The sequence below is a fragment of the Nicotiana sylvestris genome, chromosome 11, assembly GCF_000393655.2.
Source record: "Nicotiana sylvestris chromosome 11, ASM39365v2, whole genome shotgun sequence".
Lineage (NCBI taxonomy): Eukaryota > Viridiplantae > Streptophyta > Magnoliopsida > Solanales > Solanaceae > Nicotiana > Nicotiana sylvestris.
Genome location: NC_091067.1, coordinates 162,781,786 through 162,808,087, shown reverse-complemented (window position 1 = coordinate 162,808,087; position 26,302 = coordinate 162,781,786). Strand labels below are relative to the sequence as shown.

The 26,302-nt window shown below is 36.2% G+C and overlaps 2 protein-coding genes and 1 pseudogene across 2 annotated transcripts; 2 read left to right on the top strand and 1 right to left on the bottom strand.

Annotated features, from left to right (window-relative positions):
- Positions 1–12,598: 12,598 nt before the first annotated feature.
- Positions 12,599–15,209, top strand: LOC104236898 (pentatricopeptide repeat-containing protein At1g05600). The gene is made up of 2 exons (XM_009790947.2): positions 12,599–12,664; positions 13,605–15,209. Exon 2 carries the CDS (start codon positions 13,629–13,631, stop codon positions 15,123–15,125), a length of 1,497 nt encoding a protein of 498 aa, XP_009789249.1. The 5' UTR covers positions 12,599–12,664; positions 13,605–13,628; the 3' UTR covers positions 15,126–15,209.
- A 997-nt stretch (positions 15,210–16,206) lies between these two features.
- On the top strand, positions 16,207–17,738 carry LOC104236899 (extensin-2-like). The gene has a single exon (XM_070162953.1). It carries the CDS (start codon positions 16,242–16,244, stop codon positions 17,472–17,474), a length of 1,233 nt encoding a protein of 410 aa, XP_070019054.1. The 5' UTR covers positions 16,207–16,241; the 3' UTR covers positions 17,475–17,738.
- Positions 17,739–23,964: 6,226 nt separating this feature from the next.
- On the bottom strand, positions 23,965–26,014 carry LOC104236896 (tetrahydroanabasine acetyltransferase-like; annotated as a pseudogene).
- Positions 26,015–26,302: the final 288 nt, after the last annotated feature.

Below are 26,302 nucleotides of genomic sequence, written 5' to 3'. Positions count from 1 at the left end.
ACTAGACAATGTGCCGTATGCCCAGCTTAATTCCTTGGGCTTTTACTCAGACTTCAAAGCTCCAAATCACTTGAATTCATTCCATAACGCCTACATAGCTCGGAATCACTCCTACAAGGCATAAAACACATATTTAGTGCAAAACACTAGCGATTAAAACTCAAACTCAATTAAAGTGCAGTAAATTAGAGTGTAATAAGCGACTAAAATACACAATTATAGCCTATCATCACAATTAGGGGTATTCATAAAAAACCGAAAAATCGAACCAAACCAAACCGACCAAAAAAATTGATACTTTTTGGTTTGGTTTGGTTTTGGTTTTGAATTTTAAAAACCGATCAAATTTGACTTGGTTTTGGTTTTAATCAGAAAAAACCCGAACCAAACCGACTATATGAGTAGCTATTTTTACACCTATATATATGTATATTGTTATACAAAATTTCAAAAAAATTTATGGTAAATGTTAATAGTTTGCACTTTTAATGTAGTTCTTTACCTTTACATTCTAGTTTGATTGGTAGTTTTCTTTTGTTTAGTGTAAGAATCCATTTCGTGTTAAAAATAACATATTTTAATTGAATCCTTAAATTATTCATCACTATTTGATTCAATTATTATCAATATATTTTAGTAAATAATAGATTTATCAAAGAGCAATTGATTTGATAGTGTTACATTAAAAATGTGGTCGCCGGAATATGTGTTTGGCAGTGTATGTCTTATATTTAAGAAAAAACCGAAAAACTGACATAAACCGAATCGGAAAAAACTGACTTAATTGGTTTGGTTTGGTTCTAATATTTGAAAAATCGACTTACTTGGTTTGGTTTTTTTTTAAGGAAAAAACGATCCAAACCGAACCATGAACACCCCTAATCACAATGGCCTTTACTTGTAACTGCTTTGGCAATTTGCTTTATAGCTAGCACTGTTGTTGCTGATTACTCTTATGGGTATGCTTCTCCTTCACCTTCTTACAACTCTAAGAAGTATTACAAATCACCATCTCCCGTACCCAAGTATCATGTACCAACTCCTTACTATAAGTCACCTACTCCTGCAAAGCATTATTACAAGTCACCAAATTCTGCAAAATACTACAAATCTCCAGTTCCCGTAAAATACTACAAGTCACCAGCACCTGCAAAATACTACAAGGCGCGAGTTCCCGCAAAATACTACAAATCGTCAGTTCCCGCAAAATACTACAAGTCTCCAGCTCCTGCAAATTACTACAAGTCACCAACTCCTTCAATGAACTATTACAAGTCACCATCACCTGCAAAGTACTACAAAGTGTCATCACCAGCAGAGTACTACAAGTCACCATCCCCAGCAAAATACTACAAATCGCCTGCTCCTTCTAAATATTATAAGTCACCGGCACCACTAAAATATTGCAAGTCCCCAGTTTACTATAAATCTCCACCACCACCAATTTATTATGAGAAATCACCTTCGTATTACAAGTCGCCCCACCTCCTCCAACATACTATGAGCAGTCACCATCTTCTTACAAATCTCCACCTCCACCATACTATAAAGAATCTATACCTTCCTATAAATCTCGTCCATCTCCACCAAAATACTATGGGCAATTACCTATAACTTACAATTTGCCATCTCTACCAAAGACCTATGAAAAATCACCATCTTATTACTCACCTCCACCATCCGCAAACTATTACAATCAAACTCCCACCTATGCCTCACCTCCACCACCTGAGAAGTACGAGCAATCCGCTACCTATGCTTCACCTCCACCCTATCAGCATCTCCCCCACCAACGTGCTAGTGATATTAACTATTCAATCATTTTCCGCTATTTCCATGACTTCTAATTCCTTTTTGTCCTCTTAATATTAGCAACTCCATTTCCTCCGCCAAAATTTGATGTATGCTTCCCGAAATGATCGGGTTTACTTATTATGTGTTCAATGTTCTTTTGTTTTAATAATTTGTATTATTTATTGTTTGGTTTAAGTAAGATCCTCGAGATCACCATCAATTGTTCTCATTATATCGAGATTCTGTGCATTCTACTTTTCTTAGTTCTGTCGTCTTCTTTGTCTACTATTGTGTGTTTTAATTGACTATATTCTTCTATCGGTCCATAAGTATATCTCCTGAACATCTATTCAAACTTAGTTGAAATGAAGCAGATTGTCTCTTGAGAACTTTTTCCTGAGAATGGTTTAAGAAATATTGATCTCTTCGGTTTCCAAAAGATTTAAAAAAACTGAAAAGCCAAAAGATTTAAAAAAACTGAAAAGTACAAAAGTGCGCAGTTTGAGTTTTAAGGTCTGACGTGGTGTATTAAAAGCCGGGGGCACAAGGCAATGTAAGCCTCGTGAATCTTTAAATTTTGTTAATTTATAAATCTGCAAATTAGTAGAAAAATAAAAAAAAATTGTTAAAAATAGTTAAAATTATAAAATTCTAAAATAAAATAAATTGTCAAAAAATTAGCACAAATATAGAAACTCTAGTATACCTATGAAAAATAAAATAACTTTATGTATTACATCAGTTACAATATCAACAATCCAACATCGAAAGAGAAAAAAATATCTTGGAAACAAAATGTGATATGTACCTCATGTGAAGTAAATTAAACACGAAACATTTTATTAATATTATTTGAAGTTCTTCTCCCCGGATAATAAGTGAGTGTCTGGATTTGTTTTCTCCCATCAGCATAGGTACTGAGTAACTCTGGCCATAAACACTTTAACAAAAGAGAAAAGATCATCTAATGTTCTAAAGACTATGCTTGCGATGTTCTCACTTCTGATTTATGATCAATATAGACGGCTTTTGAAGAATTAAGGGTTAGTTAAGGATTTTCTCGATTTACACAGCTAATTACACTCAATCGAACAAAATCCCGTTGGATGCATTTTAAGGGTATATGCGGGCGCTTGAAGCACAGATTTTACGAGACAAGAGTCCCCCTCATCTGGATCAAACCGTTTTACGAGTTCTTCGTCCTATCCCAGGTTGTACTGATTCTCATGCCGATAGATTTAGGAGTCGCTAGGTTATCGGGATAAAGATATTAATCCCCATATAAAATTTGGGATTAGAGTTATCCCATATTTCACTGTGGGTATTAACTTATACCGGTAGATTTTATATCAAAATAATGGTATTTGCTATCCCATATCAGAAGCAGGATAGATAATCCCATGAGATATCACAGAATTATAATCCCATGGGATATTCCATAACTGAGAAAATGACCCCTTAAGGTATACTCTGGTGTGTGTATTTGCTGATTTTCCTGATAATTTTTGAACTTCATGTTCAATAATTAGTAGCGTAGACACATACGATGAAGGGTGGTCAGTTGAACACCCTTCATTGAAAAATTATTCTGTGTATATAAAAAATTATACTGTAACGATTCTACTTGATAAATAAAGGAAATTAACAGAGAAATAAGAAGATTTATAGAAACAGAGGATTTGTATTCATCATATTACGCTCTTTACAATGCTCAACTTCTATCCCTTTAAGGATGAAAAAGACAGTTATTCTAATTGTACTCCCCAAACCAGAAATAGACGCATGTAATCTTCTAGAACTCTTCATAGCCCTTCTCCTATGGACTAAAACAAAAAAATCTAAACTTAAGGATTAAAAATGAAAACCCATTTCTTTAATTACAATGACCGATATTAACAATACTTGACTAACTCCCAAAACATTATTGATTCTCCTGCCTTAGCAGTGATGATTTCTGAACGTCACATTCCGCTCTTCTTCAGCAAGAATCTTGGTTTCTATAGCTTTCATCAAAATTTGGAAAATGAGATTTTAGAAAAGAGTATTCTTCCCATGTTGCTTCATCTGGGCTTAAGTTCGCCCACTGAATGAGTACTTAAGTTGAAGCTCTGTTCCCTTTTTTCACCACTTTCCGATCGAGGATAACGACTGGTTTAACTAACATTTGACCCTCCTAGTTGCAAATTGGAGGATCTTGAGCTACGAAAACTTGATTCCTAATCTTCTTCTTCAGTAGGGAGACATGGAGAGCTGGGTGAATCCGAGAATTTGAAGGTAACTTAAGCTTGTACGCTACTGGTCCTACCACCTGAATGATCTCATAGGGTCCAAAAACTTGGCTGCTAACTTCAAATTTCTCCTCACTGCCAAAGAAACTTGACGGTAGGGCTGCAGCTTAAGGAAAACCCAATCCCCAATTTCAAACTTCCTATAACCTGAGTTTTTTCGAGATTATCTTTGAGACCTCGAGACATCACCTGCCTGCTTCCGATGAATTGGTTAGTTGGACTCAATGAGGATTGGGCAACCAATTCAAATGATGGTTGCAGAGGGTCATAATCATATAATGATTTAAAAAGGGTCAAGCCAATTGCAGACTCGAAGTTTAAATTGTACCAAAATTATGTCAATGATATCCATTTGCTCCATTTCGATGGTCGATGATCAGTCATGCACCTCATGTATGTTTCCAAACATCGGTTCAATCTTTTCGATTGCCCATCCGTTTGAGGATGGTAAGTAGAAATCATCCTCAACTGCACCCCCAATCCTTTAAAGAGTTCTTTCCAAAATGTACTTGCAAAAATAGGATCTCTATCTGAGACAATTGAACTGGATGACCCATGTACCTTGCACATATTTTCAAGAAATAACTGTGTATTGTGGCTAGTTGAGTAAGGATGTGAAAGCACAAAAAAATGAGCATACTTGGTATAAAGGTCAATGACCACCAAGATGGCAGATTTCGGCAATCGATCAATGAAATCCATTGCCACATGTTCTCAAGCTCTTGAGGGAATTGGCAGCGGTTGTAGGAGGATGGGGTATGCCACATTCTCATCTTTGTTATCTTGACAAACTTCACAACTGTGCACTTGTGTTTTAACTTCATTAGGCAAACCATGCCAATAAAACAAGGCCTTTAATCTTTGTAGTGTTGCTAATGGACCAGAGTGGCATGCATATCAGTGATTAATTTTGATCTCAAGTTGTCATTACCGCCCACCCATATTCTGTTGCAGTACCTTAAAATCCCCTATTGAAGGGTAATATTTGGTACTGCATTTTGATATAAAGTGAGCTTGGTGAGTAATTCTTGTGCCTTAGCATCATTTTCGTAGCTTTCAATCACCTCTGACATCCACTTAGGTTGAACTGTGGACAACCCCAAACACTCTCTGTCACCTATTTTTTCGAATCTTCTTGATAGAGCGTATGCTGCCAAGTTCTCAGCTCCCTTTCTATATTGGATCTCATAAGTTAATCCCAACAATTTTATAACCCCCTTTTGTTGTAACAAGGTAGTGATCCTTTGGTCTTTCAAGAATTTGAGACTGAAATGATCTGTTTTGATCACAAAAGGTCTAGGCTAAAGATAATGCCTCCATTTCTCCACCGCGATGAGTAATGCTATGAGCTCTTTTTCATAAGTTGAGAGTCCGAGGTGTTTCTGACATAAGACCTGGCTTATATAAGCTATGGGTCTGCCATTTTGAGTCAAAACCGCACCTATTCCTTTACCACTAGCATTGACCTCGTCACAAAAGGTGTTGTGAAATTTGGCAAAGCCAATACTGGAGCGTTGCTCATTGCTTGCTTTAGTTCATTAAAAGCACTTGTGGCTTCTTCATTCCAATGAAAATTCCCCTTTTTAAGCAGACTTTTGAGGGGTTTACTGATGGTAGCAAAATTCTGGATGAAGCGTCTATAATAGCATGTAAGCCCAAGGAAACCCCTTAACTCTTTTAATGTTTTGGGTTGTGGCATAGCTGCAACTTTTGCTTCGTCAGTGCTCACCCCATCTTCCGAAATGATATGACCCAAATACTCCACTTGTTTTTTAGTAAAGGTACACTTTGATCTCTTGGCCACTAATTGGTTTGTTCTCAGAACCTTAAACACAGTATCCAAGTGTTTCACATGGTCATGTAATGTTGGACTATAGACCAAGATATCATCAAAAAATACCAAGACAAAATGTCTAAGATAAGGCCCAAAAAATATTATGCATTAAGGCTTCGAACGTAGACGGGGCATTCATTAGCCCAAAGGGCATAGCTCTAAACTCCCATAACCCATGGTGGGTCTTAAAGGCCATTTTGTATTCCTCCCCATCTTTCAATTTGGTGATAGCCCGATCGTAGGTCCAATTTAGAGAGTAACTTGGTACCACAAAGTTCATCTAATAAATCCTCTACCACCGGAATGGGGTATTTGTTCTTCACGATTGCTTCATTAAATTTTCGATAATCTACACACATGCGCTAGCTTGAATCTTTTTTCTTGACTAGTATTACTGGTGAAGAAAAATGAGAGATTCTGGAAGCTACAGTCTCGGACTCTAACATTTCAGATACTATCTTTTCAATAGAATATTTTTTGCTCAAATGAGTATTTGTTTGGTCTGAGGTTGATGGGTTTAGTCCCTGGTAGTAACTCGATATGATGGTCATTGGCCTTATGAGGTGGTAGGCCTTTAGGTTCATGGAAAATGTCGCGGTTCTCATTTAACAACCTTTGGACCTCCACTAGAATGCTTTTCATGTTCTGGTCTGGATCTTCATGGGCCATTTCAAAGAGCTGGCCCACACAACTACACTGGCTCGTCACTAGCAATCGATCTATAGTTTTAGCATCAGCTATGGACAAGGTTTGTGATTCCTGGTCCCCTACGAGTGTTGTCCTTTTGTTATCCTTGATAAAAGTAATACTCAATGGCCGATTATATAACACCACTAAAGCGATGGTATCAAGCCAATCCATTCCTAAAACCATATCACCCCCCTAACTTTTAATAATCCAAAACCAAAAGAGAATTCCTCCTCATCCATCCTCCACTTAAATTTTTTGCCAACTTCCTTGCAATCAACGATTTGCCCATTGGCAACCATTACCTTCATGGGCATACGAAGACAACTAATCTGAGCCCTCAAGTTCTTAACCAGTTGTGGATCCACAAAAATGTGGGTAGATCCACTATCAATTAAAACCAACATCATTTGCTTCTTTAACCATCCTGCAATCTTGATGGTTTTTGTATTGAATCCCAAACCCAGTATAACATTTATTGAGAATTCCCCCTTGTCCTAGGCCTAAAGATGAATTACCTCTTACTCCAATTCAACTCCTTCTTCTGTTAATTCCCCAATTGCCACTTCCCCTGCTATTGCATTCAAAGCCTTACATTGATGGCTAGGGTGATATTTTTCATGACAATAGAAACAGAGGTTTTGAGATCGCATCGTCTCATAAGAAAGATTCTTGGTAGTAGTAGCTCTGTTGGGAATAATATGTTGGGCTTTTAGTGGTTCAGAAGGTTGGGTGCCTTTGGGGGTAACAGAACTTGAAAATGGGCCAGATGAGCTGAATTTTTGGCCCACCTGATTAGTCATTTGCGTGTTTTTTGCGGTGAACTTTTTATATATGTCCTCCACCTTCCTTTCATGAATCTTTTCCAAGTCATAAGCATCAACCAAGGTACATAGATTAGATAATGAAACAATTTCTTAGATGTCTAAAGTGAGACCTCCAATAAAACATTCCACAAAATATGCCTCATCCAGATTTGGATTTGTCACTCCCATCAAACAACGTAATTCCTCAAACTTCTTTTGATAACTTTCTACATCTATCACTTGCTGCACTTGTTTGAATTCTCTAATAATTTGAGTGGGCCTAATATTTCCAAAACGAATACACACGTCTAGGCAAAACATAGGCCATGTCACTCCCTATCTTTTGTCCAAAACATAGCTATCAAACCACATGCCTATTTCATCTTGCAGATTCATTGACATATACGTTAGTTTCTCACCATCATCGACTTCATAAAGTTCAAAGAACCTGTTACACCTCCGAATCCACGTGAGTGGATTTTTGCCATCAAATTCAAGAAATGGCATTTTTTCTTTCGACCCCTTCGAGTGAGACCTAGTAGTGTCAAACCCGTTGAAAGGTGGCATGGCTCCTCTGAAGGGCTGGGGTTGGAAAGAACCAATAGGTACTGAGAAAGGTTGATTCCCATACCCAGAAATCTACGTAAGGTGGTAAGAAATGGAGGGATTCAATGAGTATGGCATAGTGGAGGTATAATGAACTGACATAAGAGGAAAAGAAGGAAGAGAAAAAGGTATGTGAGATGTAGTAGTATAGAAAGAAGGTGGTGGTGTTAAGCTCAAATGGGTGGCAGGTAGAGGGAAAGTTTGGGATAAGGGTCTGTAAGCATGAGCTGCCAGGTTTGAGGTTTGTGAGGTGGTGATGTTATCTGGGTAAGATAAGGGTTGAAGAACAGGGGTTGAAACGAAAGATGTAGAAGGAAAGGTCAGACCATGGGTCACACCTGAAACATTTGGAGAGATGAACGGGGTTAAACTTTGCAGATTTCCCCCCACATATGAGTGTCCAGAATAGTGAATTGAGTCATCGTATTCAACCTTTTTGCTAGAATCGAAAAGCTCCATGACCGCCATTTCGAGGAAAGCCTGCCATTCCTCCAACTTAGTCGTACGTAGCTTAGATCCACCCGTCGTCGCCGGAAAGGTAAATCTGGCGTCCGGCTACCGCCAGAAGCATTCTTGTTTTTATCCATCATAGTCTATTATTGCCAGGATCAAAGGCTCTAGATACCCATTGTAATGATTCTACTTGCAAAATAAAGGATGTTAACAGAGAAATAATAAGATTTAGAGAAAAAAGGGAACAGAGCTTCAACTCAAGTACTTGTTCAGTGGGCGAACTTAAGCCCAGATGAAGCAACATGGGAAGAATACTCTTTTCTAAAATCTCAATTTCTAAACATTTGAACCTTGTAGAAACCAAGGTTCTTGCTGAAGAAGAGTGGAATGTGACGATTAGAAATCATCACCGCTAAGGAAGGAGAATCAAGAATGTTTTGAGAGTTAGTGAAGTACTGTTAATATCAGTCATTGTAATTAAAGAATTGAGTTTTCATTTTTAATCCTTAAGTTTAGCTTTTTCCATTTTGGTCCATAGGAGAAGGGCTAAGAAGGGTTCTAGAAGATTACACGCGTTTATTTTTTATTTGGGGAGTACAATTAGAATAGCTGTGTTTTTCATCTTTAAGGGGATAAAATTTGAGCATTGTAAAGAGCGTAATATGATGAATACACTACTGAAAAATGGCAAATTTCCGACCGCCAAAATGGTCGGAAATCGGTCAGAAATCACGTATTTCCGACTGCTTTCCGACCAAAATTGATCGGTTGGAAAAACGTTGGTCGGAAAACAATTTCCGACCAAAACCGTCGGTGATTTCTGACCGAAGTGGTCGCAAATTTAAAAAGGTCAGACGAACAAATATTTCACGTTTCCGACCAAAGTGGTTGAAATTTACCAACTGAATCAGTCATATTAAAACAAATAAAATAATTATTTATTTAAAATTAAATAATATAAATGTATCATTTCCGACTAAATCAGTCGGAAATTAATAATTAAAAATTAAATTTTATTTGTTTTCTGATGGAATCCGTCGAAAACTATTGAATATTAATTTTTTTAAAATTTTCCAACCGAATCAGTCTGAAATTAATCATTAAAAATCAAATTTTATTTAGTTTCCGACGGAATCCGTCGCAAACAATTGAATATTATTTTGTTTGCAACACCAGCTCCCGCAAAATACTACAAATCTTCAACTCTCGTAAAATATTACAACTCGCCAGCTCCCGTAAAATATTGCAACTCGTCATCTCCTGTAAAATACTACAAATCGCCATCTCCCGCAAAGTACTACAAATCGCCAGCTCCCGCAAAATACTACATGTCGCCAGCTCCCGCAAAATACTACAAGTCGCTAGCTCCTTCAAAGAACTACTACAAGTCGCCATCACCAACAAAGTACTACAAAGCGCTATCACCTGCAAAGTATTACAAGTCACCATCCCCAGCAAAATACTATAAATCGCCTGCTCCCTCTAAATATTATAAGTCATCGGCACCACAAAAATATTACAAATCTCGAGTTTACTATAAATCTCCACCACCACCAACTTATTATGAGAAATCACCTTCGTATTACGAGTCACCTCCACCTCTTCCAACATACTATGAGCAATCACCTTATTACAAGTCACCTCCACCCCCATCAAAATACTATGAGCAACTGTGGTCATACAGTTCTCCTCCACCACCACCAAAATACTATTAACAATCACCAATCAATTATAAATCTCCACCTCCACCATACTATAAAGAATCTACATCTTCCTACAAATCTCCTCCACCTCCACCAAAATACTACGAGCAATCACCTATAACTTACAACTTACCATCTCTACCAAAGACTTATGAAAAATCGCCATCATACTACTCACCTCCACCACCAACGAACTATTATAAGCAAACTCCCGTTTATGCCTCACCTTCACCACCTGTAAAATACGAGCAATCTGCCACCTATGTTTCACCTCCCCAGCAACCTACTACTAATATTGATCATATCATTCACTTCAATCAATTTTCACCATTTCCTTGATTTATAGATCCTTTTCATCTTCATATATGAAGTATTTCTATTTTCTCTCCCAAATTCTTATGTGCGTTTTCCCCAAAGGTCGGCTTCTCTTGTTGTGTGCTATTTTTAATTTATAATTTGCATTATTTGATATTCAAGTAAGATCCTCGAGATCTCCAACAGTTTGGCTCATTGTATCAATTAAGCTCCTTTCGGTGTAATCTCTTGAGAATTTTACTTTAATTTCTTACTACTATCTTCTTCTTTACTACAATATTAGTTTCTTGACATGTGCCTTGCACGTGTATCCCATGCTAATTAGTACAAATATTTCAAGATGGTATAAATCCATTAGTACAAATATTTCAAGATGGTATATATTTTGTGATGATTCTTTTTTTTTTGACAAGAAGTATAGAAAGCTCGAGAAGAACACTCTTATATCAATAAAGTATAACAAATATTGCTAAACCATATTGTATATATTGTCACAAATAATAACTTTAAATTTCTTCCAATACGCATCTACAAGAAACATTATCAAACAATAACATTACAGTTTCATTTCTTCCCGCAAGGGCCATATCTACCTAGAAGTAAATTACATTGGAAAAAAATAACTCTTCCCTTAATTTTAGTATCAAGAAAAAATGAGAGAATATCTTTGTAGAATTCCTTCAAGAATAAATAATGATAAATAGAAAGAAGCAGTAAATAACTTTAAAAAAGAAGAAGAGATAAACTGTTACTTACCAAAATAAAAAGAGAAATATGATTTTAGTAATGGTCATGATCCCATGCAAAAGAAATTGTCAAAAGGACAACTCAAGATGCATTTTGAACCTATAATTTATACTTCATCCCTTGCACTCAAGAGACAAAATTGCAGCAGATGAAGTGACTGCAAGAGGAAACATTTTTACCAAATAACAAAAGCAAGAAATATAGCAATAACAATAGCAAAGACCAAAAACAAAATTGTCAGTGGGAAGGAATAAAAAAGAAAACTAAAATAAAAGGCTGATATGAAATGCCTTAAAAAATTAAATAAAAATAAATATAAAGTATAATAGAATTTTTTTTTTGAAGAAGGCCAAAATAGTCAATCAAAATTTTATGGGTATTTTCGTAAATCAACTTCACACTAAGGGCTTCCCACTCATAATAGTTTGTTCTAATCGGGCTGAATTTTCTTCCTTGGTCTATTAGTAAGTCTCCAGCTCTTCTGTTCGATCCGAACTCTTGTTGAAGAGAGACCACCATAGCGTTTCGTATTTATTTTTCATAAAAATACTCTATTAATATTAAAATGTACATTATGCGCAAGGCGAAGCTAGCTTGAACGAAGGTGGTTCAATCAAATTTTTTTCTTTGAAAAATATACCAAAAAAATAGTCATGCCTAATTAAAACTCAAAAATTTCAAACTCATATGTTGAACAAATAGCTTCATTTTTAATTTTTGGATCCCAATAAGCTTCTACTTATTTAAATATCTCATATTTGTGGAGCTTGAAATCTTAGTTTTGATACGACTTTCTGACATGTTTGAGATGATGATTTAAGAGTTAGGTTAGATACACTATCTTTTAGAATTTTTGATCGCTTATTAGAAGAAGCAAAAATAGTGAATTTATACATTGCACTATTCCAAAAATTCATATAACGTTCGTACAAGAATTAATCATGTCACATAATACCAACTTAAATTATAACAATTTTTATAATATATATATATATATATATATATATATATATATATGATACTTGCTTTAGTTGCTTTGGGCTTTAACCGTCCCTGCCTATAACATGTCTCCTTTATGTTTCCAGAACTTTCACGGGAACTCCATGATAACCTAAAAACAACATAAATAACAATAATATTAAGTCTCGATTTTAAGCAAGTTAGATTAGGTAATATAAATCATTATTATTCATGTCGCGAGTGACGGAGTCAGAAATTTCACTAAGAATATTTAAGATTTTATATAAAAATAACTTATAGGAATTTAGGTGGGATTATAAAATAGAAAACTTTCATAGGTACAATGACATTTTTGCCCCTTTCCGGTTCACCTCCTCCCCCCCCCCCCCCCCGGGAACATCCTCCCATTACCTTCACCACTGCACACACTTTCTCCGGCCACCACGCTCGACTTGGGCCACCCGCGACCAGGTAACAATCTTCTTCTCTTCTCCTAGTCTGTCTTCTCTCTTCCTCTCCGCAATTCTCCCCCTAGTCCCCTAGTTCTGTAGGGGTGTGAGGTTTATGTCTGCTGGTGATTTCAGTGTGATGCGGTGACTGAATTGTGGTGCTGGATGTGCTCTTTTCCTATAAACTTGAATTCCCATGTGGATTTGGGAGGGTGTCGGGGTTCTTTCGCATGCGCGAAACTCACTCACTAAACTACACACAACATGTTTGATGAATTGTCGCAGGGGACAAAGTGAGCCCGCTGGTGAAGTTCTGAGTAACCACGGCCTACTTGACTAGGGTAGAGCCAGTGGTGGAGCCACTCATTGGCAAGGGGAGTCAATTTACACCCTTCTTCGGAAAATTACATGGTGTAAACACGTTAAATGCTTAATTTTATGTATATATAATATACATTGACTCCCCTTGATTTCTTTGTGTGCTTACTTATTTATATTTGGACTCCCCTTAGTTAAACTTCTGGCTCCGCCACTGGGTAGAGCATGAACTTAGTGATGGGTGTGCGTGCGTCCTCCTGTCATAGTGTCGTTGGCAGTGCAAGTTAGCACACCGGAATGTTAGTTGATAGATTGGCACGATTGTTGGATGTATTATTTGTTTGCTTGAGTCCTGCTGCCGTGCTTTCTCAATATCACTCTCAATTTTACTATTAAAAGAAGATGTTATATGCCAATTAGAACTGCCTAAGTCTACTTTAGTTGGAAAATAATAAGGATGATAAGTATATGTCGCGTACTGCCATGGACTTAAATTGATATTATCTTGTATGTTGTTATGTTTCAATTGTGAAACCGAGCTGAATTTGGATGTCAACTTGAGGTTTGTAAGTGTTACGCCCTGTCTCGACTTTCTTATGAAATCGTCATCCTTTTATAATAGTTTCTCTTCTTTATTGTTTCAGAATCCATCAAGTTTGCTGCTGCTAATGGGCATAAGATGGCCAAGGGTTTTAACGCCGAAGCAGCTCTCACAGATAATACAGAGCCAGAAGAACCCACTAAAAGCGCTTCAACTCTTTGACGAAGCAAAATTCAAGTATCCAACTTACCATCATAATGGTCCTGTCTATGGCACTATGATTAATATTTTAGGCAGATCAGGTAGAACAGCTGAGATGAAGAGAGTAATTAATCAGATGAAAGATGACTCATGTGAGTGTCATGACTCAATATTTGTGAGTGCCATTAGTAGTTATGCACAAGCTGGATTAACAAATGAAGCCATGTCTCTTTTTAAGTCTCTTCCGGAGTTCAATTGTATAGATTGGACAAGATCTTTGAATACTCTTTTGGAGATATTGGTAGAAGAATCTAAGCTAGAATCAGTTTATCAGTTATTCCTTGAGAACTCTTGTAGATGGGAAGTGAAGTCTCGGGCCTATTTCTTAAATTTGTTGATGAATGTTCTTTGTAAATTGAAACGGTCAGACCTTGCATTGCATATTTTCCAAGAGATGAGTTACCAGAACTGCTATCCAAACAAAGAGAGTTATAGGATCTTGATGAGGGGTCTGTGTGAAGAAAAGCGGCTCAATGAGGCTACTCATCTGTTGTACTCAATGTTCTGGAGGATATCTCAAAAGGGTAGTGGTGAAGATGTTGTTGTATATCGGACTCTATTGGAAGCATTATGCGACAATGAAGAAGGGGAGGAAGCCATTAGTATTCTCGGGAAGGTACTGCGGAAAGGACTTAAAGCTCCGAAAAGATGCTACAAGCAGATTGATCATTTTCGATGCCAAAATGGTGCAGATACAGAAGATATGAAAGTGTTGATTAATGAAGCTCTGATAAGAGGCATAGTTCCCAGTTCAGATAGCTACAGTGCAATGGCCATTGACTTTTACGCTGAAGGAAAGATTGATGAAGGTAACAAGGTTCTGAAGGAAATGCATCACAGAGGCTTCAAACCATCGGTGTGGATTTATGAAGCTAAGGTATCTGCATTGTGTCGTGATGGCCAGGTTGATGAGGCAGTTGTGGTCATTGATTCTGAGATGATGCAGAAAAACTGTGTTCCAAATATTAAGTTGTATAATGGTGTTATAAAAGGCCTATGCCATGAAAGAAAATCTACTTCAGCTGTTAAGTATTTGGAAAGGATGTCTAGGCAAGTAGGTTGCGCGCCAAACTATGAGACTTATGAAACTTTGGTAGATGGGTTATGTAAAGATGGTAAATATGTTGAAGCAAGTAAGATATTGGAGCAAATGTCAAGCAATTCCTTTTGGCCTAGAGTTGAGACTTTGAATTCTCTTATCAAAGGTCTTTGCCAAGTAGGTGATTTACACACTGCAATAATGTGTTTGGAGGACATGATCTCTCTAGCCTCGACTCCAAATATCCAGGTGTGGCAGTCATTACTAGAGACAATCTGTTGTGAAAATTCTGGCATCGAAAAGCAGCTACAGACCTTATTATAGTTTTTAACTGCAGCTGTATTGCTAGATATAATTCTTTTGCCGGTAATAAACATTTTCTGCTTAATCCTTCCTAGCATTCCTTTTTATTTTCTCTTTTCCCTTTTCCTGAGCTCTGAATTTTAGTTCTTGTCTTGATACATTTGGCAATATCACTATATGCAGGTAGAAAAGTTTCATCCAAAACCCATTCGAATACGACTCCAAATATACAAGTTTCATCCAAAACCGACTCTAAATCGGGGTTCAAGTCTCCATTTTTTACTTTAGAAAAGTTTTGCCAAAACCCCTAATATTTCTCTCTTAGATCTACCAATCAAATGCCAAAAACAAAGATAGAATGATGAATAATAATCAATCCGATTCAAAAACACTTATCCAATCCAAGTATGTGAAAATCGCCTCAATTGGGGTGTGACAACTAATACCAAAATGGTGGTATTATCTACCAGAGGCAGGATAGATAATCCATGGATATAGAGTTAATACCAAAATGGTGGTATTATCTAGGGAGATTCAAAAATAGCCATAGTTTCAAAAGTAATCGAAATTTAGCCACTTTTCATGTAAAAATAAATTTGAACGAAAACACAGTTCAAAATTTGGAAAAATTATATCGGAGTTCCAATATATTATGCTGGAGTTACAGTATAATATAATGGAGTTTCAGTATAATAATAATCTATCAGAGGCGGGATAGATAATCCATGGAATATCCCGAACTTCAAATTCAATATACCGTAATTATTCGTACAAGTCAACTTAATTATTCGCTAATGAGATGCAAGTCGTGGCATCCTTATTTTTTTTCTCCGCTTTTAATATTTATTATCTGTAAATTATTTTTTCTGCCACCAGAAAAAAGCTAACCACTTAGTAATTGCCTATTATTTATTTGGACTATGCTATATCATCTTAGTGGCTAACCATGAAGCAATTATAGAAAAGTTCGAGCCCATATATATTTTGACTTAGCTATAATGTTAGTGGGTGCCAATAACACAAACCTAAAATGATAATATTGTTCCTATATAAAAGCCAAAGCTCCCTACTCACTATTCAAGACAAGTTTAACTTCTTTTCATTCTTTTTCTAAGTATTGTTGGCTGCATAAGCAAAATGACAAGCTTAGGGAAGTTGGGGCAATTGCCTTTACTTGTAACTGCTTTGGTAATTTGCTTTATAGCCAGCACTGTTGTTGCTGATTACTCTTATGGGTATGCTTCTCCCTCACCTTCTTACACCTCTAAGAAGTATTACAAATCACCATCTCCACCCAAGTACTCAGTACCTACTCCTTACTATAAGTCACCTGCTATTGCAAAGCACTATTACAAGTCACCATCTCCCGCAAAATACTACAAATCTCCAGCTCCCGTAAAATATTACAAGTCGCCAGCTCCCACAAAATACTACAAATCGCCAGCTCCCGCAAAATACTACAAGGCGCCAACTCTCGCAAAATACTACAAGGCGCCAGCTCCCGCAAAATACTACAAGTCACCAGCTCATTCAAAGAACTACTACAAGTCGCCAACTCCCGTAAAATACTACAAGTCGCCAGCAACTTCAAAGAACTACTACAAGTCGCCATCACATGCAAAATACTACAAAGCGCCAGCTCCTGCAAAATACTACAAAGCACCAGCTCCCGCAAAATACCACAAGTCGCCAACTCCCGCAAAATACTACAAGTCGTCAGCTCCTTCAAAGAACTACTACAAGTCGCCAGCTCCCGTAAAATACTACAAGTCGCCATCACCAGCAAAGTACTACAAATCGCCTGCTCCCTCTAAATATTATAAGTCTCCGCCACCACCAAAATATTACAAGTCCCCAGTTTATTATAAATCTCCACCACCACCAACTTATTATGAGAAATCACCTTCGTATTACAAGTCACCTCCACCTCCTCCAACATACTATGAGCAATCACCTAAGTCACCTCCACCCCCACCAAAATACTACGAGCAATCACAATCTTCTTACAAATCTCCTCCACCTCCACCAAAATACTATGGGCAACCATTGTCATACAACTCTCCACCACCACCACCAAAATACTATGAGCAATCACCAATCAATTATAAGTCTCCCCCTCCACCGTACTACAAAGAATCTACACCTTCCTACAAATCTCCTCCACCTCCACCAAAATACTACGAGCAATCACCTATAACTTACGACTTACCATCTCTGCCAAAGATCAATGAAAAATTGCCATCATACTACTCACCTCCACCACCAACGAATTACTATAAGCAAACTCCCGCCTATGCCTCACCTCCACCACCTGCAAAATACGAGCAATCTGCCACCCATGCTTCACCTCCTCCAGCAACCTACTACTAGTAATGATCAAACCATTCACTTCTATCAATTTTCACCATTTCCTTGATTTTTAGATCCTTTTCATCCTCTTATTTGAAGGATTTCTGTTTTCTCTCCCAAAATCTTATGTGTGCTTCCCCAAAGGGTCGGCTTTTGTTGCTGTGTGCTCATTCTAATTTATAATTTGCATTATTTGATATTCAAGATCCTCGAGATCTCAAACAGTAGTTTGTCTTATTGTATCAATTAAGCCCCTTTCGGTGTAATTCTCTTGAGAATTTTATTTTAATTGGTTGATATTATATTCTTCTTTATTACTACTACAGTTTGTTCTAATCGGGCTATTTTTTTCTTGGTCTATAAGTATATCTCCTGCTCTTCTGTTCGATCCGAACTCTTGTTGAAGAGAAGAGCGTCCACTGCAGAGTTTCGTATTTATTTTTCATAAACCTACTCTAGTAATATAAAAATTAAAAACATACATTACATATTACCTTGATATTCTAACTAAGTGGCAAATGAGGAGTTCAAAAATTTCTTTAGATTACATGTCTAAATTTCAGGTATAACATTTTTGAATCACCTTATATAAATTCCTAACTTTGAAACTGATTAGGCGAGCAATGCATTTAAGAATTTCATGAACACTTTTTGCAACATGAACCTATGCATCAGTCTTGAGCTTTCTAACGTCGATATATCAGAATGAAAGGTCAGGGTTGGGACATTTAATTTTGGATAGTAGTTGAGATTTATAACGTAGAGTCAAAGTGCTACTTCCCTGAAAACAATTGTTATGGCTTGTTTTGAGTGCATAAATAAATATGCAGTATCTTTCCTTTATATAGAGTTAAAACTTCTATACAGGGACGGTGTAAATTATTGTTTGCACTATCGGGTCAACTAAAAGATAATGTATCGGCCTAATCAAATTAATTTCACTACTTATTCAATGAGCGCGTTTAACCAGAACTAATTCTCTCTTATAGAGTTCTAATCAAATTTTAAGTCTAATTCTGATGAAAAATTTATGTCGGAATTGAATCAAAATTAAATGATATACGTATATTGACTTTGTTTCTTTACTAGTTCTGTGTTATAATTAGTTAATTACTGTACCTATGTGTTGTGGAGATTCGGCAAATGAGCTGCCCAATTTCCACTGTTGATTAACTACCTTAATTATCCTGAGCCGAGGGTCTATCGGAAACAACCTCTCCGCTCCATCAGAATAGGGATAAGGTCTACATACACATTACCCTCCCCAGACCCTACGTTATGGGATTTTACTAGATCGTTGTTGTTGTTGATTTACTACCTTAATTAGTAGGATGTCTTGACTATTTCAAGGTTCTTAATTAAGTTTCCATTTTCCAAATTCTATAAGCTCTATATATAATTCATTGTACTTTTACAGCTTGTTGGATTGTTGTTACAAGTTATTTCATAATGTATAGTATTGTATTGTACTGTATTGTTTTGTATTGTTTGAAGAATACAACGTTTTAATAGATTGTATCATTTGTCGTCGTTTCATGACGTCACACACCAATAATATGAAGAATAAACTTGCAAAATTACTAACAAAGAACAGGATACGAAGTAAAATTATTGCTATATAAAAAAGTAGGGTAAAAGATAAATAAATATATATATATATAACCTCATTATCTATATATATATATTAAAGCAAGAAAGTTACCATATATAATTGCATTGTGGTTAAGCCAAGTGACAAGCTAATAAATGCAAATAGTATATGGTAACTTTATTCTATATTTGACTCTCTCTCTTATATATATATATATATATATATATAACTGAATTTGAATTAAAGAATAATTTTGAATTTATAAATAAAGTTTTTAAATTTGAGTTAAAATAAAAAAGAAATTTATCTTTTTTTGGGGTCAAATTATCATACTTAATTTGGTTAATGGTCATATGCAATCATGCTAGGAACTTTTATTATCTTTCTGATTATTTAAATACTACTGCGCCTGTGGTAAAAAAAACTATTCCATACAACTATAAAGCTATTTCACATTTAAAACCCTATAATTAAGTTCTTTAATACAATATAGTAAGATTTGAATAAATCGAATTTATTTTAAAATAAATGTAACATATAGGGTACACGTCTATGGTTATCCAGATAATAAAAAAGAGTTTAAAAATCGAATAAAAGTTTATTTACATATATAATGAAGTAAATCTACATGTTGGAGAAAGAAACATCACAAAAGTCAGTCAATATTCAAAAAATTATTTTTTTTCCTTTTTGAAAAACATTTGTTGGAAGAATCAATTGGTATAAATGGACATCAAACAAATAACAAAATTTTGCCTATACATTTGCTATCATTAATTTTTATTTAGCACCTACTAGGAATTGATGGGTATAAGATGAAACCTCTTCATTTAGCTGCAGTCAAGCCAGTATTGCACGTGTTTAATATTGTTTTGTTGAAGAATATCAGTTTTGAATCACTAGATTATGTGAAAAATTATTTTTCTCGAAGTCAACAAGAGGGCCATTGGTTTCTAATTGATAGTTTCTATAGCAATTTTCAAGTGTAACAAAAAGTATATTAAAAAAACTGGTATGACATGAAATATTTTTTTTTAAAATGTAAACAAATTATTTCAAAATGGGATTATTTTTTAATATAATGTAATTTTAAAAAAAATGGATAAGATATTTTTGAATTTTATAGAATTTTTAAAATTATTATAATAGAAGTCATATCATGGATAAAATCAAGAAATCAAAATCTTATGGAATATTTACATAAATATCTAGCCAGATTTATTGTTTACTTTTTATGGCTAATATCCATAAATGATATACTGGCAACACACGATTATACATATATTTTATATGGATTATATCTAAATTACACAATCTTCAATTTTTTAATTTAAGTGGTAAGGCGAGCACTTATTTAGGTTGATTAGATAAAGCCAAAAGAAAATATGGAAGAATTTCAACTAAAGACTAAAAATATAAATAAAGTTCTTATCTAGACAATTTCTATTTAAACTCATCCTTTTATAGAGAAATAAATTAATTTTTTGTAAAAAAAAAGACATTATAAATAAGATAAAAGAAAATAAATATAGAAAAATGTATGAAAAATCTAAAAACCAGAAGTAGGAGATGACATCGAATTTCTTCTTCTACTTCATCTATGTTAAGTATAAAAATTTTGGAAGTTGATATCATCGATTTTAAATATTGTTTTCAACTCAAATACATAGATTATAAGACAAGAATATCTTAGAATATTTTTTTAATTTACATTATGTGTCATTTTAAAAAAAATCACTATTACTAACAAACTGATATGATATCTGAATTTGAATATAAATGCAATTTGAGTAGTTTGCATTGAGGTTAAGCCAAGTATGGTGTCGAGAAAAAACTACTTGCTAATTTCAAGACAATATATGAAATGTTATATAATAACAGTCAACTAATTTAACATTTAATGATTCAAAGAAAAAAACTGTACATATATATAGGCAGAGGCATCTGTAGAGTGTTGACAACAGTTTCAATTGAACCCATAACTTTTCACACTGAGCAAAAATTTATATGTAAAAAATTCTTAAAATTATAAAAATAGTATATATGAACCCATAGCTCAAAAACTATAACAAAGGGTAATAGACAAGCAACGGATTGACCCTTTTTAACGACATGGATGGCATGAAATGAGCATTTTTTAACGGATGGCATGGATAGACCATTTCTAAAGGTTGAGTGGCATTTTTAGGCCTTTTCCGAATTAAGAATAATATCTTCACTTGCATCATTATAAAGATAATATATATTTTTATAATGATGCAAGTGAAGATATATATATATATATATATTATCTTTGTAATGATGCAAGTGAAGATATTATTCTTAATTTAAAATTCACTTTAGTCGGCTATCTAAGAATTTAAATGATTCTTTAGCCGGTGAAATTTTATTTCAATATGACGTCATTTTGAGTTTATCTATATATATAAAGTTTTAGAAATTGGAACGTCAAAATAGAAATATTTTTTGAAAGATAACAACATACCAAATTGGAACGTCAAAATAGAAATCCTCGCGTTCCCGAAGCACAAATTTACTTTGACCAATTTTCCTCTTTCGCGAACGCGACAAGGCCATCGCGAACGTGATGGTTCCTCAGACTTACTCTTCGCGAACGCACCTCCTCTCTCGCGAACGTGATGAATAACTCGACCTCAGACCCAGCTGACCAAAAGACTTTATGCGAATGCGACTCCCTTCTCACGAACGCGATGCACGAGCATCCAGCCCTTCACGAATGTGGAGCCTCCCTCGCGAACCTGAAGGCTTAAATTCCACTGACTCTTCGCGAACGCGATGGTCCACTCCCGAACACGAAGAGTAAAAAAATCTGCAACAGTTGAACCTGCAACTCCAAACTTCACGAAATGGTCCGATTGACCACCCGAAACTCACCCGAGGCCCCCGAGACCTCCACCAAAGGCACCAACATACCAACATATCCTAAAACCTTATTCAAACTTGTTCCAATCATCAAACACCTCAAACAACATCAAATCACCCAAAACACATCGGATTCAAGCCAAACTTTCTAAAATCTTCCGAATTCCGCTTTTGATCAACAACCCAAACAAACCACGTCCGAATGACCTGAAAATTTGCACACACATCCCAAATGACTCAACGAAACTACTGCAACTCTCGGAATTCCATTCTGACCCCTATATCAAAATTTCGCCTACCAACCGGAAATTGCCAAAATATCAACTTCGCCAATTCAAGCCTAAATCTACTACGAACCTCCAAAATTCATTCCGATCGCGCTCCTAAGTCACAAATCACCTCCTGAAGCTGACCGAACCATCAGAACTCACATCCGAGCTTCTAACACATAAGTCAACATCCGATTGACTTTTCCAACTTAAACTTCCTTAAAAGAGACTATTGTCTCAAACCTTACCAAATTCCTTCCGGATTCGATCCGACCAATCCGATATCACATAACACGGATAAACAAAGCATAAAAAAGCAGAAATAGGGAAAACGAAGCGGTAACTCATGAGACGATTGGCCGGGTCGTCACATCAAGTAACAATCAAAACAAACATTATATTTAAAGTAACAATACGATACAACATAATAGGTAGCAACCATCCAAACAAACCGTTATTGGTATGCCGAAATTCATCTGGGAGGTGAGATGATGGTCAACAACTTAGACAGAAAATGCTGAAAAGCCACCAATGATGTAAGAGCTCTTTTATTTGATGATCATTCTTGATAACTCTTATTACCTCACATATAAGATCCCACACCCCCAACTAGTGGCGAAGCTAGAATTTTTCTCAATGTGTTCAAACTTGAAATAAGTAAAAAAAATCTGACAAAGGGTGTTCAATATATGTTATGTACCTCTAAAACGTAATATTTTACCTATATACGAAGTGTAATTTTCCGATAAATGGTGGTCAATTGACCACCCTAACCATAGGGTGGCTTCGCCCCTGCCCCCAACCCCACCCACCAAAACTCTCCATATAAAATCAAGAAAGACCATGCTCCAATTTCTTCATCTCTTCCGTGAAATCAACCATTGCTTCTTCTTGAAGAGATACCAATACTTTGAATCCATCTTTCTTCCCGTCACTAGAAGAAGAATAAGGCAAGAAAAAACATGGCTCAATACTACCAACTAAGTGCCTAGAAAGTGGAAAAACAGTCACAGGACCACCCCATCCAAAATCAACGGTGGCATGTCCCAAATGTCTCCAATCAGTGAAACCACTTACTCTATTACATGCAGAGGCAGATCAAAATTTTAGTTAATAGATATAATTGAATCCAATATTTTCGACATCCAACATATATACTATAGATAATAAATTACTAAAATTTCAACAACGGATATTAGCACTTTTAGCCCCTTAGTTACTGGTAAATGGTGTAACGGTCAAAGGCTGATCAAGGATTTGAATTCTATGAGTTCGAACTCATTATATTGTTAAAGTCATAGGTTTATATATGCTATTTGTTCCTATTTTAGATAATTGTTACACATAAATTTATGCTCTACTCTCCCCCTGTACCCACTTTTTAAACAATTTCAGCTCTATTTCTCCTCATCCTTCCCCTTCTTCTTCTTCTTCTTCTTCTTCTTCTTCTTCTTCTTCTTCTTCTTCTTCTTTCTAAATCGAGAGTTTATTGGAAACAACCTCTGTACTTTCACTAGGTAGGAGTAAGGTCAGCGTACACACTACCTTCCCCATACCCCACTTATGGGAATATATTGGGTTTGTTATTGTTGTTGTTATAAATTTATGCTCCGCATCGAAAGTACTGGGATGAACCTGGCACCGCTACGCTAGATCCGCCCCTGGTAACGGCTAAATAATATGTGAAGTTTGGCAAGCATAGGGATCAAAATTACACATTTCTATTATTTGAAAGTTAAATGTGCTTAGTCAATTATCACAAAGAACCAAAATACAAATTTGTCAATATTTTGAGGGACTGAAAACGCAAATTTCCAAACAAATATTAAATTCTGAACCTCTAATTTCAAGACGACAACAAATTTAGTGCTAGATTACCTGCTGTGATTCCTTCATGATAATGAAGCTCCTGGAAATCGATGAAGGATCGAACGTACTCATCGGTCGTGTTGTATTTACTGTTCTTGATTGAATCTGCAGTTTTATACAATGGTTGATCCAACAGGTCTTTTGCAAGGAGTTGAACATACACTGGGACACAGCCAATGCCCCAATAGCCAGGAGGTAATTGTGGTTTTGTTATTCTTCTTATATTTGTTGCATATGCAAATTTCACCGTCTCTTCACCAGAGATTTTAGTAGCCTTTACCCTGTTTCACACTTTGAGAAATTAGTCCCTAACAGAATTATAAATACAACAACAACATACCTGGTGTAGTCCTACAAGTGGGGTCTGGGGAGGGCAGAGTGTAAGCAGACCCAGGGGCGAATTTAGGAGGCGGATCGCAGAAAAATTACACTGTATATATAAGGCAAAATCTATTTTTTACCTCAATATATTATATTTTGAATCCCGTTAATACAGGCCAAAAGCATAACTTAGTAGTCAAGGGGTTCAAAACCTTTGTGAGGTCATTAGTTCAATTCCACTAGCCACAGTGTCTTTTAATTTTTTTAACTTTTGTATTTTTAGAACTCCTTGGCAGAAATCCTGCCTCCGCCACTACGGCAGACCTTACCCCTGCCTTTAAAAAGGTAGAGAAATCGTTTCCGGAAGACCCTCGGCAAACAGAATTATAAATAAATTAGCAAAAACTAAAGATAGTTTCAATATATATATGTGGCATCGTTTGTAACGAAAAAAATCTAGTGTAATCCCATATATGGAGTTTGGGAAGAGCAGTGTGTACTCAGACCTAACCCCTATTTTTCAAGATAGAGAGACTTTTTTCGATAAACTACCTGCTCAAGGAACAGTATAGATAAGATAAAGCAACAAAGAAAAATTTGACGCTCGAAATTTGAATGGTTCCAATATATATTGAGAAAGAGGGAATATTAAACAAGTCAATTTTTATATGAGTAGGACATACCTTGCCCGCCATATGAAAGCTCCCAAGGCTTCAAAAGTAGTATAATTTGAACCAGATTGCTCATGAAGAAATCCCTTAAGCCGGTCCAACCACTCATCCTTCACCTTAAAACACTCTCGAACCGCCGGTTTATCCGACTCCATGTACGGCAAAGAGTTTTTTATCCAGATTAAGAAACTCATGAAACGGGAAATCGACGCGGGGCGGGTTCCTGGGTCCAAGCAGACTCGACCGGTCCCAAACCGGTTCAAACTTTACCCGGCTCGCCCCATGAGCCAGCTCCGCCATTGCATTGAAAAAAAGGGTCGCCACGAGTCCATCACATAATGAGTGATGTATCGCGGCTTTTCAAGAACCCACCCGCCACACTTGAACCGTGTCACTTGGAGAATAAAGGGTCGGGTCAAAGCATCTTCCTCTCTCGGGTCGGGTACTAACTTCTCGACGAACTTTTATTCTGGATCATCAAGGTATAGTTAATTTCACTCAAGAAACAATCCACCGTGTCACGGGGACTCCACTGCCAGCGTGGCAGTGGAGCTCTAGGCGGTTGTCCAAGTCACGACGGGCAACTGCAAATGTAGTGATAGTAACAGGCGAGGGCGGCGGAGAGGGAGGAAGTGACAACTTGAAACGGGTCGGGTTGTGCTCGGGTTTGGTTTTCCGGGTCATTGGCGTAGACCCGAAGGTATCGAAAGGTAACATGCAGGTTTATATCAGTGTCTAGGTGAGAAAGAGAGAGGACGTGATCGTCGGCGAAAGGAGGTGTTGATGGGAGAATTATGGTTGTTTCCTTAATGTTTACGTCCATTTTTCGGGTGGTTGACGACGGCGTGCACGGAGGAGAGTGGTGGTGGGAGAATAAGTGGAAAGAAGCACGTTGTTGAAGGCTTTTTTATTTATTTTTTTTGGTGGGAAATGGATTGTTGATGGCTTTTAGTTTGATTATTATATTTTAATTTAACTAATCGTTGGAACCAAATTTTAAAATAGATGCATAAATAGTTAGGAGAAAATTAGGTTTTAAGTCCAAATACAGACGGACGATCGAGCACTAATTTTAACCATTTGAAGTGAAATGTCAAGCAAAAATATTTATTCGCACCCGATATTTACATCAATAATATTTGCTCGAATTATATTGTCTAGTTGTTTTACACTTCTTTTATTCGGAATAAAAATAACTTGTATAGTATAGTAAAATTGGTAACTAGCTCTTCGCTGCACCTAGCG